Consider the following 22,685-nt stretch of genomic DNA (forward strand, 5'->3'; position numbering starts at 1 on the left):
GAGCCTCGTGAGATTGCTAACATGTTTCAACAACACTTTAAGGTGGAATCGCCTCTGGGATCAGCAGTGCGGCTGGTGTCCTGTTGAGTCCATCTAGCGGGGCTATGAAAAAACTATTGAATGTATGTGAATCCTACGCTGAGGCCCAGGGACTCAACTACAATGTGAAAAAAAGTGAATTTATGATATTTAGACCGGATTAAAACATACAAATATCCAAAAATTCATGCTTTGTGGTAGTTCTTTGATAAAAGTGGATAGATTCAAATATTTGGGTCACTGGGTCACGGAAGATCTAAGGGACAATCTGGACATTGAGAGAGAGCGGAGGTCGTTGTCAGTTCGTTGTAACATGTTGGCTCCCAGATTAGCTAAATGTACTGATGAAGTCAAAGTCACGCTTTTTAAAGCCTTTTGTCAGTCTTTTTACACATGCAGTCTGTGGGTCAATTTTACACAGGGAGCTTACAACGATATCCGAGTGCAGTACAACAACGCGTTCCGGGCACTGATGGGACTGCCGCGCTACTGCAGCGCCTCGGCAATGTTTGCAGAGGCTCATGTAGATGGGTTCGCGGCCATCATGAGGAAGCGTTGCGCCTCACACCTAAGGCGCATGCGCGACAGTCCCAATAGTATTCTGTGTGCGTTTGCCAACAGGTGGGACTCGCCAATGCTAGCTCGCTGGATTAAGCTGCACGCAGTCATTTCATAGATTGCTTGCAGCTGCTCCAGCGGGACGGCTCGTTTGTTTATTTTTGCCTTTTTGTGTATATTACTAACACTTGTTTTTAAGGTGTATTTTATTGTTACTAACACATATGGATTTTTAATCTGAAATAAATGAATTATTATTATTATGTTTCTCCTCTTAGATTTCACGGGTCTATACACCCCGGATTTTTGAGAGGCTTGCGTGGGGATATAAATCCAACAAGTAGAGGCCCTTTGGAGAAGTTGATGTTATGTTGTTCTCCTGCCAAAACCCGTTCCCGGGCATATCAATAGATGATATGTCCATGAACAGGTTTCGGCAGGAGGTGGAGCTATTACAAAATAAGGAAAAGGATTATGGGTTATGGAGTTGACGTTTGGATGGATTTAAACTGGGCTATTGCTGGAGAAGTTCGGACACCAGCTATAATCATGAATACGTGACTATTATGTGGCAGGTGGTGACTCGCCACTCACTAAATGGGCCCCTCAAATCAGTCACCATGATAAGCAACAAAGGGGCAACATCGGCGTGGGTGGCTAAGGATGTCGAGAGGTGAGACTGCGGGGCGTGAAATCATGGTAATCCAGTCAGGCACCCCCGGCGTTATGACATTTTACACTTCCATCCTTCGAGGGTATAGCTCTCGCGACTCCACTCTGACCGGCCGGTTAAAGCAAGCCAGAGATAGGGATCCTGTCCCTCATCGGTTTCCACTCCGACCTTGGCGAAGGAAGATCGGAGGCGAGGAACAGGGGCCTCCCCTGGGAGCACTCAGGTCCGTGGGGTCGCTACTCCCCAACAGCTCGCCACAAGCTGCCCTGCGGAGACTGATTGCACTGGGAAGGTGACCCAGGGGGCGATGGGGTCGTCACGTCCCGACGCCTTATTATTATTATTAACAATCTTAACTCACTCATCTATCGATAAAATATCATCAACTAAACGAGCAAGTGAACATCTTTAGTCCGCCATGTTTGTCACCTTTTGTTTATATAGGTATGTAGGAAAAGTACATTCTTAAGGCACTTCCATAGGATAGTTCTTCAGCTCAGAGTACGCGAGCATCAAGCTGTCACTGTCAAAGCGAAAACTGTCAATGGCATTCAGGTTTGATTGACATTGTTTGATCAAATTAAGATAAAAAATAACCTCAAATTTTAAAAATTTCCTTACTGCTTGGATTAAATTTAATTTTCTGTTTTATAGTTAAAAAATTCCCATATTCTATAATAATCATAAAGACACCGCTCTAAAATCCACTAGATTTTGCATAAACAATGGCGACCCCTGGAGAAATGAGTGAAGCTGACCAAATCAAAACCGTGCGTTTTTTATTGTCCGCGTTTTGTATAAAACTGCCATTTAATTTTAAGAATTCATTTATATAGTCACGTATCCCTTGCGTGGTAGACAGAGCCAACAGCCCTGTAGAGACTGATAGGCCATGTTCAGCTGTTTGGCTTTGTGATAGAATTGAGGACTTGTCTTAGTATTTACCCCAACTTTCCTTTTCTTGGGAGAGTGAACCATCGACCGTCTATGACTTAGAGCAATGTTGAAAATTATAGGTTTACTTAAACTTTTGCTTCTAAACTTCTACTGCTTATTCAAAAACTTTCACTAATTGCTGTGAAGTTTCAGTGCTACCTACAACATATATTTTTTTTAATTTATTGAGCTTTAAAGGTACAATAGGTGGAATTAATGCTTATTGTATTCTTTACCAGACTCAACCTTTAGAAATTAGCAAAGAGATAATCATCAACTTTACCTAAGACTCTGAATCGGACCTAAAAGATGTAGAGAACATACATACATACATAAAATCACGTCTTTTACCTGGAGGAGTAGGCAGAGACTGCATATATATACTATATAGAAAACATAAGACATGCCTATTCGAAGTTTGTAAAAAACTACAGAAATATAAAAACTGTTCATGAACAGGATAATTGATTAGATTTATTGACAAATGATGCTTATACAATTTACTTTTTTAAAATGTGTGGTCCTCAGTTGTTTAAGAGTATCTTTCTAAATTGTTTTTGTTTGTTTTTCAGTTCAAAGATTTCCTTGTACAGTACAACAAGTTATCAGAGCTGTGTTTCAATGATTGTGTACATGATTTCACATCGAGGACACTACGATCTTCAGAAGTGAGTACTGAGGTTTTGCACAAAAAGCTTTAGCATGATTCGAACCCGACCATGCTATCTTTTACCACACTCACCATCTTGCCTTTCATCATGTCTTTATTGCCCTTCTATCCATCTTCCTTATACATCTAAATTCATCTTTTAAGTAATTTTTTTTCCAAATTTTCTACACAGTATATAGGTACCTACCTGACTATTAAGGTTTTAGAATTACTTAAACTTTTGCTTCTAAACTTCTACTGCTTATTCAAAAACCTTCACTAATTGCTGTGAAGTTTCAGTGCTATAACATATTTATTTGTTAAAAATTTTATTGATCTTTAAAGGTACAATAGGTGGAATTAATGCTTGTATTCTTTACCAGACTCAACCTTTAGAAATTAGCAAAGAGATAAATATTCTGGTGTCAATTTAAGAGTAAGAAAAATGATGCAATTTTGCATGCACCACCTATGACTTCAACTTGCTTACCATCAGACAGGTTGAGGTCAAATACACTTGAATATCAAATTTAAAATGAACATGAACACTAGATAATTGCTTTAATAGAAACACTTAAGAATTCGACCATTCACCTTCTTTTTCACGGATGTCGTAAAAGGCATCTAAGGGATAAGCTAATTTATATATAAAGGTGTAATTATATGTATGTATGGATTTGCAATTTTGTGTATATAATTTTCTCGTCATTTTTTCAGGAAAAGTGCACATTAAATTGCATGGAAAAATACTTACGGACAAATCAGAGAGTTTCACAGAGGTTCCACGAGTTCCAGATGATTGCCAATGAGAATATGTTAGCGCTCACGCAAAAATCTAATCCGAGCTAAGTTTAAACAATACCTATGTGTATTTATTTTATTTGTTAGAGCTGCCATATTATTTTTTGGCAAATAAATTGTTGTATAGATCTTTTTGTGTTTGATTCATTGTATAAAAAGTAAATAGGCTATTGAGGTTGACTATTATAGTTTGTTGTTGACCGATTTGAATGTCAAACCATACAGTTAAGCATTGTCTTCAATCTTGGAAACGGTTGGGTATGTCGTATCTGTCTACCATATTAGAAATATAGACAATAATAGTATGAATGTATCTAAAAAGGGAGGGAAGATAAATGTGTGTTTTAAAAAACAGAAGATTTCACAAGTCCTTCATAGTAATAAAGTCAAGGTTGGGTGAAGTATTTTATTAACTGAGGTCACTTGATTGGAAACTGCACTTATGTTTCTCATGGCATTATTTCGTATTTCTTATAAACAAGAGGCGGCCAGCAGGGTCCCACATCAGCGCGCATGCAAATCATACTCTTTTTCGGACACGGTTTGAAGCATCTCTGTTCCGGTGGCGAGAAATCCAACACAAATGATGACTGAGAACTGGTATAATCGAAATGATAGTCGTTGAACTTGGCTTCCACGCTGAACTTTATACTTTTCCCACTAGGTTCGCTGTCGTCGGTATTCAGCACATATTTGAGAGGGTAGGGGCCATATGGAGCGTTGCTCATGTTGGAGGGCTTAGTGCAAATGCTGTATTGGCCGCCATGTCTGATGATTCTAATTAGAGGTTGTCCGACAACTGGTGGCTTGCAACAAGATGGGGATGAAGGGCAGAGTGCGACACATTTGGGCGGAGCACAGCAGGGCTTCGAGCATGGTGGTCGAGAGCAGGTTGAAGAGCATGGGCCGCATTCACCGGCTTTCATACAGTTATGCTGTTCTATCCGTCTGAGGACTGGACAAGAGATGTGACCAGGCCGCCAACCACATCTCAACTGAAACATGATAAATAAAAGAGAGCGTTTAGAATTTTTTGAAGTTTTGTTTGAAAAGAGACAAGAACTTATCAGAAGATGAGTTAACAGCCGGATGTTAGTTATAAGCTTATTATATTTGATAGTCATGACTGAGCTACTTGTACCATTCTGAGTGTTTCAGATAAAATCATAATTGCCGATACGTGGGAATAGTGCGTTGTTGCTATCGTGTTTACTTTCTCTAACAACATACCCTGCAAAGTATCTTTAGTGTATTGGTTTGTATTACCTAGTGACTCCTCATCCTCTAGTGAAGATATTTATCTTTTTAAATTTAGAACTAACCTGATGTTCCGGAGCGTCTTTGGCTGTGTAATGCCATCCCATGTGTTTGGGTACTGGGCCCGGTTTCACGTCGGACTTGTACAAACATCTGTGCCTGGGGAGGTCGCAACGGCCTAGACAGCTCGATGATGACTTATTTGCTGTAAATTATGATAGCAGTTTCAAAATAAAGCGGTTGTTGAGGAATTTTAGGAAAATTCATTACGTTTAAAACTATGCTCATTTAATTTTTCAAAAGGAGTGAATGTGTTATTTGGTACAATGGTACATGTTTTTTTTAATACCTTTTCCACCACTGCTACAACATGCCATATTTGAAGGTTGATGGTCTGTAAATTTAAAGATTGTTATATTAATAATTGAATATTAAACGCAAGTAATATAAAAAGCCCAAAACCTATGAAAGAGAGACAGTTACCATGTCGTTGTACCTACATATGGATTTCATGACTGTGTTGATACTGTGGATCTAGGTACACTTACTTATACTGACAGGAATAGCATCTATCATCTCCTACTATCCAAATTGGCGAGTAAGCACTACGAAAAAGAAAATCGAAGTGGAAAAATTATTTTTGATATCACAATGTACTTACTGTCTGGTTCTTGAAAAGTGCTGAATGTGTTTTTTTAAGACATTTTCACAATTGTCATATGGCCCGGAGAAATGTGGGAATCTGGTCTACATTGGTGTTAAATCCCAAAGGAACTCGCCAGCGGTGATGAGCCGCATGACATCTGTGAAGTGAAATGCTCGATGATGGTTGTTATTCTGTCAAATCATTTGTAATGTTTTGTTTCGTGTAGCCAGTATTTTAGATTTAAGTTCAAGCTGATTGAGATGTTACTGACCTTTTTTGATACATAAAATCACTTCTCTTTCTCGGAGGAGTAGGCAGAGAAATACATCTTTTCACTTGCCACGATCCTGCACAGGTACCTACTTCTTTCGCTTCTTCAGACTTGCAATCTCGTCGTACTCTTGACCTGAACTATTATTGCCAGAACGTCCCCGATTTGATCAAGGCCTGTTCGTCTAGGCCTTCCCAATCCAAAGTTTCCATTCATTCACTCTTCTTGTATATTTGCTTAGTCAACTTGCTTTTGTTCATCTTCTCCCCATGACCAAACCATCTAAGCATTCCCTGATTTGACAACTGTTACTAAACTTCAAAGGTAGTGATTTTTTGTATCAAGCATACTTACTTTGCCCGGCTGGATATGTTGTCCAGAAACTTTTTCTAGTTTCTCTCTCTTTCTCTATCTCTCTCATGTTAGCGCGTTTTTAGTTGCAACCTCAACCGCTTTTGGCCCCTTGATCCATTTTCCCACATTTTTCTCTCCACTTTGTCCAATTTTTGGTATCGCATTTAGTTTTTAGCAACTTAGAACATTCTTCAGTTTGTATAAGTTGTTAAAAAATGTTTGTTAAAATATGTTTATTAAAACATTAAGATTGGCTTATGCTCTTTTTGTTTCTATTTAAAAAAAAATTGAATACTTTTATTGAACAGGAATTATAAATATGAATATTTTTGAATCTATCGTGTTATGCCGCCGTATTTAAACTTAAACATTTAAGTCAATAACCGCCGGATACTTTTTGTTGGGTGCGAGTCAATGTATCTTTAGTCCAAGGTTAACCGTCTCTTTTGGAAACGAGAATGTTAAAATTGGGCACTTGCTTTTTGATATGAATAAATATTTTAATTTAATTTTATTTCTTTTTATATTATTAGCTTTCAAGATATGGGTTTCTATTTTTTCCCATTTTACGAAAATTATAAGTTTAATGTATCTACTGTATATTTGACTGATGCTAGAATTTATAAAAAGTACATTGATAAGTATTTAAATAATATTAAAAAAAAAAAATCTACAGTGGATAAAACAAACTAAAAAAATACATACACTAGTTTATATTTTAAAACATTTTCATACCTAATTTTTATAAAATAGATATAAAAAAAAAAAAACTATGGGCTACAAACAATATTGGATTAATTTAATTTTTCTTTATATTCTTGGCATCGACTACTTTCTTCGTTCTGCAACACAAGATCCATACAGCAATAACCGGCAACATTGCTATCAATGTTAGGATCGTGTAGACATCTAGATTGATGTATTGATAGAAAGGCACGTCCGCCGCGGCTGTCCTAAAAGTGAATTTAGAATGCTTTGCCGCAAACTCAGTCCAGAATACAGCCGTGTCCAAAGGAGACAGAGGTCGTTCGTGCCAAGCTTTTGAAAGGCGATTAACGTTTTCACGAAATCTAAAAAAAAGGGTGATATAATTATAAGCCGTGTTTTTTTAAAAGCCGTGTGTTTTTGCTTTAAGTGTGCAAGGCTAAGATCATAAATTAAACCAAGTTTTATCCTAATAATTAAGTCTGACAAATGATGTAGTTTGTGCTTAATCTTGAAATGAAATTAGTTAAACATTCGGCTTCTGCGATGATTTTTTTTGTTAAAGCTTGTCGTAAATTTAACCCTTTAAGACACCAACATAAAAGCTATGATAAAATCAACTCACTCCGGATCCAACACTTTCTTAAATGCAGCTAATAAATTCTCTTTGGTGAGTTCTGTGACTTGTAATTGGACGCCAAGTCCACTTTCTTCAATTGATGCTGCGTTTGCAGGTTGATCTCCCATTATAGGCATAGCGACCATAGGTACTCCGTAGTGAATGGCTTCTGTTGTCCCACCCATGCCAGCATGAGACATGAATGCTAATGTTTTTCGATGAGCTGCAATATGGTTGGTTATATTTAAGTAAGACTAGAAAAGTAAGTTAATGTAGTTTTGCAAAAGTCACATAAAATCTTAACTGTTATAAAACTCACTGTAAGCCTGCACGAGGTGCTTAACAAAAAAATCACAAAATCTTGGACAACATAAATATAATAATAATTCATGCCACATAGTGATTGAAGATTATCACTTTTTCGTACTGTACTGTTTTTAATTTTTGTTTTCTAAAGGAAGGAAATATACAAACCTAATATGTCGACTTGCGGTAACCACTTCGCAACATACAATTTATTTTTGTCGGCTACCAACGTGTCACTTTCCCACTTCCATATAAATTTTTGTGGTAATTTTGCCATGGCCCCCAATATAGCTTGAATCTGTGTTTCTGACATCGATGAACTCTTCACAACCGACCCAAAACTAATATAAATTACACCGTGCTCGGAGCTTTGGATGAATTTTTCTAAATCCTGAAATTTGTAGATACGAATTATAAAGCATGCATTAAATGAATTGGGACGAGAATTATTGACGTATCGGTTCTAGTAACGAAGCTAAAATAAATAAGCCATCATTCCTTTTATCAAGGTCTAATGTAAGTTTTTTTTTTAATATTTTACTAATCATGTAAGTATGAAAAATTTTAGAATTAATTCATTGTTGTTATTACGAGTACACAAATTTTGATGCTTTGCAGATTGAAAGCTTACTTACCGCAGGCAACTGTTTTGCTTTAGATACATGATATCCACCGACCTCTATGACGTTGGCTGGAAACAACCTTGACCCAGTCAACATGAAATTGTGACTGACCAACAGGAACTTGATCTCTCGAGCTAGAGTTTCCAAAGGTGGTATGTCATCGAAATACTTCGCTAGAGTAATTTCATTACTCCTTTGGGTGCGAAGGTAATAAAGTGACCGGAATCCAATGTCGAATAAAGTTCTTTCAACTCTTTGATAGAGGGAAGGCTTTGTCCCACCTTCAAGGAAATGGAAAGGAACATACGCCGGGTTGTACGGAATTCCTAATCGCTGGTAATGCCAAGGCATCAGAATATGAGCTACTGTTCCGACAACCGGAGCTCCTAATTTGTATGCTATACCTAAAGCACAGTCACTATTGAATTGTTCTAAAACAACTACATCAAACTTAGTTTTTTCTTTAATTAGTCTTTGCACTTCCTGGTTCGCCAACATAGCTTCGCAGTTTTCTATTCCAGTATCTGTTAAGTAATAAAGCATACCAAGTATAGTTAAGTAAGACCTTTCTACAGGCACACTATCTTCAATGGGGCTAGCACTTTTAGCCAGACTTATGTCCTTGTAATTATTAGGAGCATCCTTTTCAGGGAAGTGAGAAATCACAGTTACATTATGCCCTCTGTTTGCTAATTCTTGCAAATAAACTTTGAACACGATGAAATGACTTTTTCCTTGGTATGGGAATATTCCTAGTATATTAAGTGCTTGGCTAGTAGTTATTATTCCGAACAAAATGAAAAACGTAAACTTCATTTTGATTGATCGCGTAATGGTCGCGGCGAGTTGCCCGCTTCGTATGAATACCGGCAAGTGACTGCGGTGCGGTGGCATTGGGTTTTGTAAAATCTCGGTAGAGGCTTGTTGATACTATTTTAACTTCGTCAGTTTTTGATTTAATTAGGTATATCGTAAATGATAATAATATGATAGCACGTAGGTAGATAGGCCTATCTATGATGGCTGTAATGGTCATTCGGAGAGGTACTAGGTAAATCATAAAATAGGTGTATGGTAGACAGATACGTATGTACTGCAAGCCGGTGTCGTAAGTGGAATATTACATGAGTGAGCATTTTTTGATTGGGTGTTTATGAGAAGATAATATATATTGGTGGAAGAATATATTATGAAACTAGCTTCCGCCCGCGATTCCGTCCGCGCGGATGTTCGGTCTTCGCGTGGTTTTGCCCCAAATGCGGCTAGGCCTATAATAATTAAGGAGATCCTCTATTGAGCTACTGCTGTTGAGCTCGCGTTCTGTAGTAAGTATTTTTTTCATAGTAATTCCGACCTTGTCATGTAGCAGTAAATTACTGACAGTGACGAAAAGTTTGCAAAAATAAAAAGTAATCGTGACAATGCGACAGAAAGTTAATTGTGAGCTTCAGCTTCAGCAATGTTGTATATACATTGTAAGTGAGCTCGTCCGGTATATGAACATGAAGATTTCTTATTTTTATTACGTATATTTCCAGGATAAAAAGTATCCCATTTTATGCCCAGGATAATAAGATATAATTATACACAAGTTTCATCGAAATCGAACCGTTAGTTTTCACGTGATGCCTGAACATACAGACAGAGAGAGACAAAAATTTTTTTAATCACATATTTGGGTTTGGTATCGATCCAGTAACACCCTCTGCTATTTATTTTGTCAATATTTTCAATGTACAGAATTGACCCTTCTACAGATTTATGTTTTAAATATTTAAGAATTGTATTGCGGCCCCTGTCATTTGTAGCTTTTAAAACGATTTTAATATCTACGATTGGGACATGTAACGATTAGAGAGTATAATTTAGTGTTATTGGTGTAAATAATTCTTTGATTAATCATAATAATAAATAGTTAAAATGATTGAATACTCCTTTAGGAATTATGTCATGAGAACTTTTGTTTTGTAAAACTGTTGCTTTTGCTCATGCTATAAGTAAAGGCACTATGTTTAATGACATACATACCTATACTATACCTATACATATAATTACATTATGTACCCTTACGGGGTTGACAGTTTTGACTGGTTTTCCACGCGGTGGACATTGGGCAGTATTGATAAAACTTTTAAAATTGTTTTGTTGGTACGGCATTGTAGCGGGAGCGATGATCGCTCCCGCTACAGAATATTACATAGAATATTAAAACTTATTTCTATTCGTTACGTAATTTATTTCTATTCGCGAAACGAACAGTCAAGATTTGGAATTTCCTTTCTGCGTCTCTATTTTACGATGAGCTTTTCAATACCTATACAGGCAGTATTTGAACTTGCATGTGCCACCTTAGACCTCATCTTGCTCACCATCAGGCAAATGTGTTCAAACCTACCTTCTTATAATATAACCAGAAAAGTAAAAGATTCAAGATCCACATGCTACTTTATACACGTTAGTTCACTTGTCTCAAATTGTATGTAAATATTATACATATCACCTTACCATTCATGACACCGATATTAGATTTAACATCTACGAGTACATTTTTTTTGGTAACGCTCTAGTTATTTGTATTGAATTTTAAATAGTCCAAGTACATATATTTCGTAACCGTAATAAATATAAATTATAAACCTACTCGTATTGATAATTTTACAGTTGATGGGGTGGTTAGTTTATTGAAATTGATGAGCCAGCGACTTGTCATTATCAGTATCTCAATTCCATCAAAGCCATCGTGGCCGCTGTCGTTTCCAAACACAGACTTAATATTTGTATGTACTTACGTATTAATTTTATTTGCTGATTTCATTAATACTTCGTCCTGAAAACTATGGTTAAAATGAATAGTCCAAAAACAGATTTGTTCTAAATTTATTCTCTTTTAGATTTAATGACATTGCCCTTACATAAAGTTGTTTTGACTATATACTTCGATACAACAAACACACTTAAAAATACAAACAAAATATCAAGACATAAAAATTGGTAATACGGCACGTCAGCAGACCTGGATCGAAGGTTCAAGTTTTGGTTTCGAGCTGCAAACTCTGTCCAGAATATGGCGGAGTCCATGGCGGAAAGAGGACGGTCATGCCAGACCCGTGATATCCTCTTGACGTTTTCTCTGAATCTGAGGAAAAATATATTGCATGAACAAAGATTAAAGAAGATAAAGAAGATTTATCGTCTCGATCTGATCGGGGATCGACTCCGGGACCTTGTCTTTTTTAAACGCATGTGTACAGATTTTTGCAGACCATAATGATTTTGAAATTGACTTACGAGTATTTATAAGTACTTAGTTTCACTGTGCTCTTTACTAAAATGTCTTGTGATTATTATTTTTATCACCTTTAGAACGTTTCATTTTACAGCTACAATATTCTAACGGAATCCAATTAACATTCTGACTGTGCGCCGTAAATGCCTTTTATAGACAGTGGACATCTTAGGCCAAATACTTGAAGAATTTTAAACCTATCCTTTATCTGGTGCTATTGATACATAAATAGAATACCTAAGCCTTATAGACGGTGAATTTTAGTAAATTAATTTTGACTAGGTACACAAAAAATAACTGTTACTTACTTTGGATCCAGCACTGTCTTAAATTTCTCCAACAATAGCTCTTTAGTGACATCTCTAATTTGGATCTGTACTCCCAGCCCGCTCTCTTCAACGGCTGCGGCGTTGGCAGGCTGGTCTCCGAAGACTGGCATGCCGACCATGGGAACTCCATGGTGTATAGCTTCTGTGGTGCTCATCATACCACAGTGAGAGTAGAAAGCTAGTACACCGGGATGAGCTAGAATATGACAAACATTGGTTGTACTATACAGTTCTTTATGTTTGCTTTGCGCTTTTCAACATTAGTAATTACTTAGTCGAGTTTATCCTGTTTTCCGAGATGGTTAAAATTGGTTAAATATTGTCATAAAAATAAAATCTTGGGTAATCTCACGGGGAAGCTTTAGTTATTGCAATCTGTGCCCTACTAATAAATTTACTATTCCTTGAAAAACTCACCTAATATATCATTTTGAGGCAGCCATTTAGATGAGTAAATATTTTTTGGGTTTCCAGGTAAAGTGCCTTCTTCCCATTTCCAAATTATTCTCTGTGGTAATTCAGATACTGTGTCAATGATAATCTGTATTAGAGATGCTGGAGTTGAGGAGGCTCTTAACATAGATCCGAAGCTTATGAAGATTACCCCGTGTTTTGATTCTTCAATAAACTTTTTAAGATCCTAAAATTCAGAAAAAGTTTATTGGCAAACTAAGTTCTAAAACAGCTTGAAATTTGCATGGTGAGAGTTGATAATCTGGGCCGTGGATTTTTATATTTTATTAGATTGGCAGATTGCATGAATTAAAATCCTGATATTCAAGCACAGACAAAATTAAAAGATTGCGTAATATTACTAATGTATTATTTTCTTCTCCACTCAGAAGATACACAAGCAATACGTTAAGACATTATGATAATGAATAAACAGATAATGTTTTGTCTACTTATAAGTGATTTTATCGTACTATTTATAACATTTGGTTAATGTCCACTAATAAGAATGATCTAACTGTGATCTCTTACTCTTTAAATTAACCTCTAATAATATTCCTCTCAATCATATAACCTCTCATATAGATTAGGTAGGTACTTACTTCTTGCAAAGGTTTCGGTTCAGCAACATGATAACCACCAACTTCTATTAAATTTGATGGAAGTAAATGAGAACCAGTGAGACCTAAACTCTGATAAACAAGGGTTACTTTTATTTCACGAGCCAATTCTTCCAAAGGGGGAACAGCGCCAATGTATTCTTCAATTGTTTTTTGATCTATTCTTTGACAAAAATATTTATACAACAAATTGTAATATAGGTAGAATACAGATCTTTCTAGTCTCTGAAAAAAGTTTGGTTTAGTTCCACCTTCTAAGAATAAGAATTGTACGAATGAGGGGTTGAAATTGATACCCATTCTTTGATAATGCCAGGGAAGAATCATATGTGATGTTATCCCGACGACAGGAGCTCTAAGTTTGTAAGCCAAACCCAGACCACAATCAGTGTTGAACTCTTCTATAACCACAACATCAAAATTAGCTTTTGACTTCACCAAATTCTGCACATTTTCATTCGATAACATCAGTTTGCAATTACCGGTGCCAGTATTCACTAAGAATAAGCTAATGTCTATGATAGATTTGTACGATCGGTTAATTGTAAATACATTCTGCAATATTTTGGATTTTCCTGCCAAACTAATGTCGTGATAATTTGTTCCATTGAAACTGTCAGGGAAATGGGATATCACTGTAACATTATGTCCTCTTCTCACTAATTCGTGAAGGTACGGCTGGAATCCTATGAAATGGCTTTTTCCTTCGAAGGGTAAAACGACTAATATGTTAAGAGTATTCACTGGTTTAGATATTAATACCACGGAGATAACGAATAGAATAGTTTTCACGATAGTGCGCATTTTGTGTCCGTATTGTGGCACAATTGAACACAAACTGGCGATGCGTTCACTTGAAGAGCCGCCGTGCTCCGCGACAAAGTCTAACAAGCATGACCGTATCGTACAATAGATATAGGTACCTCATTACAAAGTAAAGCAGAAGTGATATGATATTACCTAACTAGCTATTGCCTGCAGCTTCACCCGCGACGACGTAACCTGTGGAAACTACAATTAATCAGATCCATAATAGAATTATAGGTAGGTAGTTAATTCTCTATCATTAAGCCCCTGAAAGTGACCTATCAGTCTTTCAAGACTCCTGTATACCCCGCAAGGGATATGAATAAATTATCTATAGTATTCTCTTCCCATTCCAAATTTATATAGTGATTATATTGCAACGATATCAAACTGTTTAATGGTTTTGAAGTAGTGCTTGAAGTAATGAAATAGATGAATGAAATGAAAAAGAGTTTTTTAACTGACTCCAAAATATATGTAATCCACCTGTGAAAACCGCTTTCAAATCCATTTATTAGTTTCAAGTTTTAACGAACTAGACAGCAGACTGACAAAAATGCAAGAATTGATTTTTGGTACCTGTTACTTTTCTTTAATCACTGCACTCGATTTTTTACGATTAGAATTTGTATGGTGCAATCGAAAATATGATAACTTATCTAAATGAATTGAGGCTAATAAATTTGGTAAAATTATTTAAGGCGATGGGCTAGCAATCTGTTACTATTTGAATCTCAATACTATTATGAAGCCATACAGCCGAACGTGGCCTTTCAGTCTTTGCGAGTGGGTAGGTTCAGCCTACACTTTAAGGAATAAAAACGTAATTACATTTATGTAAATGACAGGACACACAGTCGAAAATGTTACGTAGTTCAAGGAAAATTTACTCTTTGAACTTGATAAAACCCAAAAAATGTGAAACACACCATATACCTATATATTTAATAAACATATGACGTGAAAAGGCAGTTAAGGAATTCTTTTGTCTTTTAGCAGTAAACGATTAAGATCTTTTATCATAAAATATGATAATTTTAAAGATACCTACTTAGTATTACATTATCCATTACTTTGATGAGTTCAAAGAATACTGATAGGTATTTATACAGTTATATAATTTCCAAACAAGTCATAGCTTATTATATATTATCTATACGAGTAGGTATTGAATCATTAGCTTTTGCTCAAAGCTATTATACTATGCTTCTATCTACATCTTCAAGACTATACAAAACCCTTGGTAGGCCCAAAAAAAAAACACTTTAATATACAAAATATTCTATATTAAGTTAACTAACAATAAATAAATACAACAAAGTAAGGAAGTTAAGAAGGTAATCATATATAGTATATTATTCCCACTTCTATGATAGTAAGTCACAAGCTTCTTAATACTACGCTCTTCGAACACAGTCAAGTCGAGATTCTTCTTAAGTCATCACTAAGCATAACAGAAGGCTGTGTTGGCCATTTTCAAAATGTTTTATGCTCTGTGAATTTCATGACCACGAGTGAAAATTCTCTTTAATTTCATTTCGCACCATTTTATACCTCTAAAAAGTTTTTCCCGATTTTTATTACTTCAGTAAAATTTAACTTTTTTAGTCCTTCTCTCTTCAGCGACCCTAGTTTGAATTTCTGGTTCGGAATGGCAACACCAACAACAGCAAGCGGATAATATTTTGTAAACTACAAAACCTAGGATGTAGACTACTAATGCTACAAAAGCCAACACATCAAGTTGTAGCTGTTGGTATAAGGGCAGTTTCACAGATGTCGCCTGTAAGTTGGGGGCGCCTTGGTACCGGGCTACGTACTCTGTCCAATAGATGGCGCTTTCTACCGGCGACATTGGACGGTCATGCCATAGTCTGGAGTTAACTTTTGCTTTGCGTTGCATTCTGAAATATAATTAAAACTTATAATTTAACTCCTGAATTTACAAAACATCATTTACATTGTATATTTTGAAGTGCCGTGTGGTTTCCGGCACCAATAAAAAAAAAAGAATAGGACCACTCCATCTCGTTCCCATAGATGTTGTGAAAGGCGACTAAGGGATAGGCTTATAAACTTGGGATGCTTCTTCTAGGCAATGGGCTATCAACTTGTCACTATTTTAATCTCAATTCTGTCATTAAGCTAAACGTGGATTATATTTATGTATGTATTTTAATTTTGTGTATAGATAAAGTAATATCCAATGTTATGCACAATTTCGGAAATATGTACCAACCTTGGGTCTAAAACTTCATTGATTGCGTCTAATAGGAATTCTTTCTTCAAATCTTGGTATGAAACTATAGTTGCCATTCCAGCATCGGCCAAAGTTGCTGCATTTCCATACTGGTCTCCGAAGAGTGGTATAGCTACCACTGGAATACCTGCGTCTACTGCTTCAATTGTACTTAGTATTCCAGCATGTGAGATGAAGGCTTTAACGTTGTCATGACCTGAAATGATTGTAAGATCTGATTGATTGAAGAATTTGATTAAGAATAACAACAAAGATTAAACTAGAGCAAGCAGGTTTTCTTGTATTGTGAAATACTACTTCGAACTCGGGACAATATGATCGAGACAAGCGCATTTTTTTGTGAAACATTTATGAAAAAAAGGTGACATCATGTATAAGTAGGTAGATTCGTGACTAATTATACTAATATGGTGTTAAGATAGGTATGAAAGTAAATTTGATCGACTCTGGCGATAATTGCTATGTGGGCTAAAGGAACCTCATTTTTTGTAATAAGTACAATAAACTTCAATGTTATAATAATTTCATATGCACTTCACAAACATTCCAAAATTCATAATTATTTACCAACGTGCCAAGTAAGTAGTAAATGCATATCAAATAACAAGTATCTACTTCTCAATTAGATATCAGGTGTGAAGTGCCTATAAAAGTATAGATTACTTACGTAATATGTCGTACTGCGGGAACCATCTCATCGTCATGACATTCCTCGGGAAATCCACGTTCCCTCCGTCCCATTTCCATAAGATTCTTAGCGGCAATTTGCTGAACGTGGCCAACAGTTCATTCAATTTCTCTCGCGGCAACGTCGAGTCTTTCACCGTTGAGCCTAAGTTGACGTAAATCACCCCATGTTCCGCTTCATTTATGAATCTCTCGATTTCCTGTAATGTTAAATCGAGAATTCAATAAATTTTGAACATTCTTAAATGGATGGTTTGGTTGAATGTGACGGAAATATTTCTGGTTGAAATAAAAAAAATATTTTTTATTTTTGTATAAATAAAGACTAAGTATGCACACAGATAATTATTCAAGTAATAAATAGAGAGATGCACGAAAATTTAAAATAAATCATGAAATTGATAATCAAAAATAACATGATTGCGCAGAAAATATAATTGGTAGGACAAGCGTAACATGCATTTTAGCTCTCTATAAAAATGACAATATACATTTTAAATAGTTTTTCTGATGAAGATTGGCATAAAAACATAGGAATTCTTGGCACACGAGTCCAAATTTATGATCGAAGCGGTGGGCATTGCGTCATTTGCAACTTAAATAATGACGTAACGCCTTACTTCATTCTAGTACAAATAAAATGTTCTTAAAACTAAATAAGTATAGCAATAAATGCATTTGAGATACAGAAATATTGATACTTCAAATTAATTGCATTGATAGGGATTTAATGATAGGTACTCAGTAAATGATATACCTAAAGCAGTCAAGCCAAATAACCATTAATATGTCAATACAGTACAATGCCCAGAGCATGCATAAATACTTAGTTAAGTATCCATTGTGTTGGGTCTCTCTCGGAATATCAAATATTGAAGTATCGTGACTTTTAATTAGTTGCACAGACAGAACAGTTCAGAACCTTGGAATACCTACCGTCGGTATAATTTTCGGTGGTCTGACATGAATTCCACCAATGTCAACAACGTTATCTGGGCGCGCAACACCGCCAAACAGTGACTGATGTGTGTTTACAAACACTAGACTTGCGTTCGACGCTATACTTTCCAAGGTCGGCAGTTCATCCCCAAGGAACTTGTACAAATACACGTGATCCGTCACTTGGGAGCCGACGTAGTACACCCAATTAGTTATGTGATACAATACATAGCTCTTCAGTCGCTCGAAAAACCAAGGCTCTCTTCCATAGGGCAGACCGGCTTGTGTTACGTACGCCGAGTTGAAACTGATACCTAGCCTGTTATACTGCCACGGCTGGATCGGCTGAGGGTTGAACGTGATATATGGGGCACTCAAATTCGCGGCCAATGCCAGGCCGCAGTCACTGTTATACGATTCCACAAGAATCACGTCGAAACGAGGTCGCGTTCTTATCATATGCAGGACGTGATGGTTGTTCATAAGCGTTTTGCAGTCGTCGTTGCCGCTTTTTGTAGCGACAAGCGTCTCGAACGGCAGCCGCGATATTTCATTCACTACAACTGATTCGAAAGATAATCCCTTGTACACTTGTTTGTCACTTAACAATACTTCTTTATAGGAGGCTGGTGCATCTGGTAGCTGGAAATGGCTGATGAGAGTCACTTCATGGTTTCGATTGGCTAACTCACGGAACAGTCCTCGGTATGTGAGATAGTTGTTTCGATCGAGGGAGGGGAATATACCGAGGATTCTGTAACAGTTGCCGGCGACGATGATCGCGATGAATGTAAGTGTGAAAAGCGTGTGTTTTGCCATAACTGATGCGAACGCGTTCGATTTGTTGCACAGTTAGTTGGTTACTAGGGCGTAAATGGAAGCCGGCTCGCGTGGTTGTCTAATAATAGGTAGATATGAGGTAATCGTGACGCCGTAGTTATTTCGTCAGAACCAGAAATATTAGGTGACTGCGCGCGGCCATCTTCAAGGCCCCGACTAGACGTGCTTCATCGTCGAACAAACTATTTTTACTGAGCCCAAACATGCTTTCCAATTAACATTTATCGATTCCTTCCGTTTATTGTGTGACCTTATTTTGGTAGTTATTCTGGATGTCATATCGTTGCTTTGATTACAAACATTTATCTACGGCCTTGGATTTATCACGTGCTTTTTCAGTATACGTAATTCTATCGCCGATTAATTACGATAACACAAAGTAAATATTCTCCTGTTTGTTTTTCTTAACATATTATGTAGCTATTTTGTTTATTTTTGATCGACTTCAGAAAAGGATTTGCATTTTACTACTTAAGTATTTACTGGAAATTCAATGTAAAATGTTTATATACCTACTGGTGATTTTTTTTACCAAAAATATGAATGAGTAGTAGGTACTTTGTACAGTTTCCATATATGGGGTAATTACTCAGAGATAGTAATTGGTACTAGGTACATAAATAATGATACATAAATGCTATATTATAATGTTCGTGGTACAAGTGTAAATACGAAACGTAATAAATACCAATAAAAGTTCATGGGAAAGTAAATAAATAAATGTTCACATCATATCTTTTTTATTTACGAGTAAATTAACAATAAATATCTGATTGCCTCTGTGCCAAAGTAAGCATGATTTTTTCGTCAAAATTTAAGGTCCGGGGTTCCATCTCCGATCACGTCTAGAAGAACACCTACTCATTGTGAGTTAGGTAGATTAATCTGTGTATTTTTCTTATTTAGAATATTAATTTGTAATTAAAATACTTCACTAAAATTAAGAGGAATTGTTATCAATCGACATAGCAAAGAGGTTCTCAGTTCGATTCGGGAATCGAGCCTAAGTCTATTCCAAAAATTACAATATTTATTTCAGGCCGCTATAAATAATGAAACAATATCACATCGAAAATAAAAATACGATGATTCACGTAACGAGCATCGTTTGTAGCAATCCTACGAATGTTGGTGAAAAATGGATAAAGTTATCAATTCTGAGAAGGGAATAATTGAGAGGGGATGCAATCGAGATATGATGGATCTCACCTCCCGACCCATCGAACGCTCAAAGGGTAAATCTATATTTAAGTGCTTCGGAGTTCTTGTAATTACATTTTTATGTTGTAGGAAAGGGAGCTAATGCCTTACAAATTCGAATATAATAGACAGCGAGAGATCTTTTTTAAAGAGATTTTCGCGAAACCGTTTGTTAATCAGTGCAGGCATATCGCTTTTGTATCCACGTTATCTTTATGTACTGAGATTGTTTTGTATTAATTTTATAATTAATGGTTGTGATAAGTGGTTATCGAATATCGTTATACAAAAATACTATGCGGTTGAAATTTTCCTTTTTAAGTTTTGTTCATCGTCTGGAATCAGGGATAGTTCTTCTGTTAGTTAAGAAGCTTTGAAATTAACAAAAATAAATATAAAACAGAAAGTTAAGTGACACACCTGACATACTTACTGCAAAAAGTTTAAGGAACACTTACATAACTCCGGTGGCATTTTTTGTATGATTTCTGAATGTCGCTGAATGTTGCCTTTTAAACCGAAATATCATAAATTTGACACAATACTCATTTTGTTTGTTTTGATTCCAATAAGCAGGTACATAGCTTTCGTTAGCATCATTAGTTAAGGGTTTCTTTACATATAAACAATGGATAAAAGACCATAATCCTTGCTGATCCGTTCGATCGAATGGCGTGTTGTGATCATAGGGTTAGACGACAGACAAAGAAAATTTTCGATTGAAATATAAATGCCTTGTGGTTTCCGGCACTTAAGAATAAAATTTCTCATAGATATCGTAAATGCATAGTAGGTACAGGCATAGTAAATGAAGTAGATTGCACAAACTTTGTTTTTAAATATGTTCGTCGTATAAAATGTATATATATATGTACACACAATCATGCATAAAATGACATCCAGAGGGAGCCCTCTGGGAAAGAGATGTCATTTTATGCATGATATTGATGATATGAGATTTTATGCACAGCCTACATCTTTCCACTAAAACATAAATAAGTAATATAACATTTATGTAATTAACATAAACTCGTAGTATATAATTATAGTAATTAAACCACTTTCTAATGGTCTCCCGTTTGCATTATCTCTTAACTAAAAACAGAGAATTTGTCATAATATAAGATATTTAAAACACGAAAATAACAATTTAACTTTTCGTTTCTACTACTAATATTAAAAATGCGAAAGTTTGGATGTGTGTATGTTTGTTACTCTTTCACTCAAAATCTACTGGACGGATTGATGAAATTTGGTACACGGGTAGAACCTAACCTGAAATTACATTATAATTTTTATACCGAAATTCCTACAGGAGCGAAACCCCGGGGCGCAGCTAGTTAGGCCAATAAAGATGTTTGAGATGTGTGCAAGAACGTTGAGATGACTACAGATAAAGCAAAATGGAAGTTGCGTGACCACGTCTTGCGCTCTGATAATGGTAGGCGTAGGTAATAATGATATTTTTCTATTACCTGGCTTAGTTGTGGTGAAATAAAGATACAATTCTATTAATACCTATGTTGTAGAAAAACCTACTTATCCGGAAAAGAAAATTAAAATACAAGTTAATCAATAAATTGAAAGATTGTATATTGTATTTGTGGTCATAAAACGTGGTCCAGGGCTTCTCAGGGTCATAACGAGGACATTCTGGAATGATGATGAATTAAAAAAATTAAAGAAATGTGTTAGCAAAATTACAGAAATGTGTTAGCTGACTGACACCCCTACCCGAAACCTTACGACAGTGTCTCGCCGCGGTGACAAAGTCCGCTCGCATGCCAAACACAACAATGTGAAACAATTGTCATTTACATACATAGATATAGGTAAAAATGATCACGTTCCTTGTGGGGTAGCCAAAGCCAACAGTCTTGAAAAGACTGAAAGCCCGCGTTCAGCTATATGGCTTTATGATGAAATTGATTGCATACATACACACTCACATAACACGTCTCAATCATTCCTTTGATTGACTTTTGGAATCTGCATGACTGCTGAAGCAGCTAGCATACAATTCGTTACCAGCCCCCGTAGCATCGCGGCAAAACTATCGCTGTTTCGCTTTTTATTATGATGTCACACGTGATAGCGATAGTTATTCGCGCGATAAAGCGGCGTCGCGCTTGCCATGCTACGGTGGCAGATCGTGGAAGCTTGCAAAAGATAAACGAAGAACAAACAATGGAATTTTTTTTTAATTAATGCTTCTTGAGGTAAGTTAATTATAAATTTATATTCAGGGAACTAAAAAAGGAATTGTTGCTTGGAGCACTTGACAATACCTGTCACTTAGAAAGCAAAGCCGCCGCCCAGATCCCCAAAAATCGAAATCAACGAGCATAATCGAAACCCCTGAATAACAATCCAAAACATTCGTGCTTGCAGTAAATTTTAAGAACGGCAATAAAACAGAGCATAACAAAGACGGGCCGAATGGAATTGTCCCTGTAGACGAATTTACGTGGCAAGCAAAAGTGCATATAAACTACGACAGGCGTGCCCCGGCATCCGCTGTTTGCTTCATGAAAATGCAACTAGTAAGTGTGACTACGCTTAGTTCTATTTTTCTCGGCTCTTTGGAATAGCACACAGTGAAGAGACCAGAAGGTAAGGAATTGTTATGTTGGTATGACAGTGTAAGTTAGTATGATAATAGCAGAAAACTTTGTAAATATAAATATTATCATTATGTGCATGAAGACTTAAAGACCTTGATAGAAAAGATTGAAACATAAACCAACGTGTTTTTCTATAAAAAATATCGTGTCATAATAAAAGTGATAATGTTTTGGGCAATCATTCCTCATCATTAATAATCATT

At 36.2% G+C, this 22,685-nt stretch overlaps 5 protein-coding genes across 5 annotated transcripts; 1 reads left to right on the top strand and 4 right to left on the bottom strand.

Moving 5' to 3' along the window:
- Positions 1–1,824: 1,824 nt before the first annotated feature.
- Positions 1,825–3,786, top strand: LOC106140547 (mitochondrial import inner membrane translocase subunit Tim9). The gene is made up of 3 exons (XM_013342147.2): positions 1,825–2,040; positions 2,779–2,874; positions 3,573–3,786. Exons 1-3 carry the CDS (start codon positions 1,996–1,998, stop codon positions 3,702–3,704), a joined length of 273 nt encoding a protein of 90 aa, XP_013197601.1. The 5' UTR covers positions 1,825–1,995; the 3' UTR covers positions 3,705–3,786.
- A 190-nt stretch (positions 3,787–3,976) lies between these two features.
- Positions 3,977–6,651, bottom strand: LOC106138057 (uncharacterized). Its single transcript, XM_013339070.2, has 4 exons — positions 5,575–6,651; positions 5,263–5,307; positions 4,979–5,118; positions 3,977–4,651 (listed from the first exon to the last, which is right to left on the bottom strand). The coding sequence occupies exons 2-4, from the start codon at positions 5,288–5,290 to the stop codon at positions 4,106–4,108; spliced, it is 714 nt and encodes a 237-aa protein (XP_013194524.1). The 5' UTR covers positions 5,291–5,307; positions 5,575–6,651; the 3' UTR covers positions 3,977–4,105.
- A 316-nt stretch (positions 6,652–6,967) lies between these two features.
- LOC106141678 (UDP-glucosyltransferase 2) lies at positions 6,968–9,650 on the bottom strand. The gene is made up of 4 exons (XM_060948222.1): positions 8,450–9,650; positions 7,983–8,205; positions 7,515–7,731; positions 6,968–7,254 (listed from the first exon to the last, which is right to left on the bottom strand). Exons 1-4 carry the CDS (start codon positions 9,329–9,331, stop codon positions 6,984–6,986), a joined length of 1,593 nt encoding a protein of 530 aa, XP_060804205.1. The 5' UTR covers positions 9,332–9,650; the 3' UTR covers positions 6,968–6,983.
- A 1,646-nt stretch (positions 9,651–11,296) lies between these two features.
- Positions 11,297–14,027, bottom strand: LOC106141728 (UDP-glycosyltransferase UGT5-like). Its single transcript, XM_060948251.1, has 4 exons — positions 13,108–14,027; positions 12,470–12,692; positions 12,032–12,248; positions 11,297–11,573 (listed from the first exon to the last, which is right to left on the bottom strand). Exons 1-4 carry the CDS (start codon positions 13,927–13,929, stop codon positions 11,315–11,317), a joined length of 1,521 nt encoding a protein of 506 aa, XP_060804234.1. The 5' UTR covers positions 13,930–14,027; the 3' UTR covers positions 11,297–11,314.
- Positions 14,028–15,214: 1,187 nt separating this feature from the next.
- Positions 15,215–18,889, bottom strand: LOC106141729 (UDP-glucosyltransferase 2-like). The gene is made up of 4 exons (XM_060948084.1): positions 17,816–18,889; positions 16,860–17,079; positions 16,172–16,388; positions 15,215–15,836 (listed from the first exon to the last, which is right to left on the bottom strand). Exons 1-4 carry the CDS (start codon positions 18,635–18,637, stop codon positions 15,518–15,520), a joined length of 1,578 nt encoding a protein of 525 aa, XP_060804067.1. The 5' UTR covers positions 18,638–18,889; the 3' UTR covers positions 15,215–15,517.
- Positions 18,890–22,685: the final 3,796 nt, after the last annotated feature.

Source organism: Amyelois transitella, chromosome 15 (genome assembly GCF_032362555.1).
Source record: "Amyelois transitella isolate CPQ chromosome 15, ilAmyTran1.1, whole genome shotgun sequence".
In the NCBI taxonomy this organism is placed as follows: Eukaryota; Metazoa; Arthropoda; class Insecta; order Lepidoptera; family Pyralidae; genus Amyelois; species Amyelois transitella.

Coding starts and splice junctions, on each gene's coding strand:
- LOC106140547 (XM_013342147.2), top strand. CDS start 1,996: ATGGCGACCCCTGGAGAAATGAGTGAAGCTGACCAAATCAAAACC. Junction 2,041..2,778: donor AAGCTGACCAAATCAAAACC/GTGCGTTTTTTA, acceptor TTTGTTTTTCAG/TTCAAAGATTTCCTTGTACA. Junction 2,875..3,572: donor GGACACTACGATCTTCAGAA/GTGAGTACTGAG, acceptor TCATTTTTTCAG/GAAAAGTGCACATTAAATTG.
- LOC106138057 (XM_013339070.2), bottom strand. CDS start 5,290: ATGGCATGTTGTAGCAGTGGTGGAAAAG. Junction 5,119..5,262: donor TTGTAGCAGTGGTGGAAAAG/GTATTAAAAAAA, acceptor CATAATTTACAG/CAAATAAGTCATCATCGAGC. Junction 4,652..4,978: donor AAGACGCTCCGGAACATCAG/GTTAGTTCTAAA, acceptor ATCATGTTTCAG/TTGAGATGTGGTTGGCGGCC.
- LOC106141678 (XM_060948222.1), bottom strand. CDS start 9,331: ATGCCACCGCACCGCAGTCACTTGCCGGTATTCATACGAAGCGGGCAA. Junction 7,732..7,982: donor ACCGCAAGTCGACATATTAG/GTTTGTATATTT, acceptor ACCATATTGCAG/CTCATCGAAAAACATTAGCA. Junction 7,255..7,514: donor AAGAAAGTGTTGGATCCGGA/GTGAGTTGATTT, acceptor CCTTTTTTTTAG/ATTTCGTGAAAACGTTAATC.
- LOC106141728 (XM_060948251.1), bottom strand. CDS start 13,929: ATGCGCACTATCGTGAAAACTATTCTATTCGTTATCTCCGTGGTATTA. Junction 12,693..13,107: donor AACCGAAACCTTTGCAAGAA/GTAAGTACCTAC, acceptor TCTGAATTTTAG/GATCTTAAAAAGTTTATTGA. Junction 11,574..12,031: donor AAGACAGTGCTGGATCCAAA/GTAAGTAACAGT, acceptor ATTTTTCCTCAG/ATTCAGAGAAAACGTCAAGA.
- LOC106141729 (XM_060948084.1), bottom strand. CDS start 18,637: ATGGCAAAACACACGCTTTTCACACTTACATTCATCGCGATCATCGTC. Junction 16,389..16,859: donor CCCGCAGTACGACATATTAC/GTAAGTAATCTA, acceptor CAATCATTTCAG/GTCATGACAACGTTAAAGCC. Junction 15,837..16,171: donor AATGAAGTTTTAGACCCAAG/GTTGGTACATAT, acceptor ATTATATTTCAG/AATGCAACGCAAAGCAAAAG.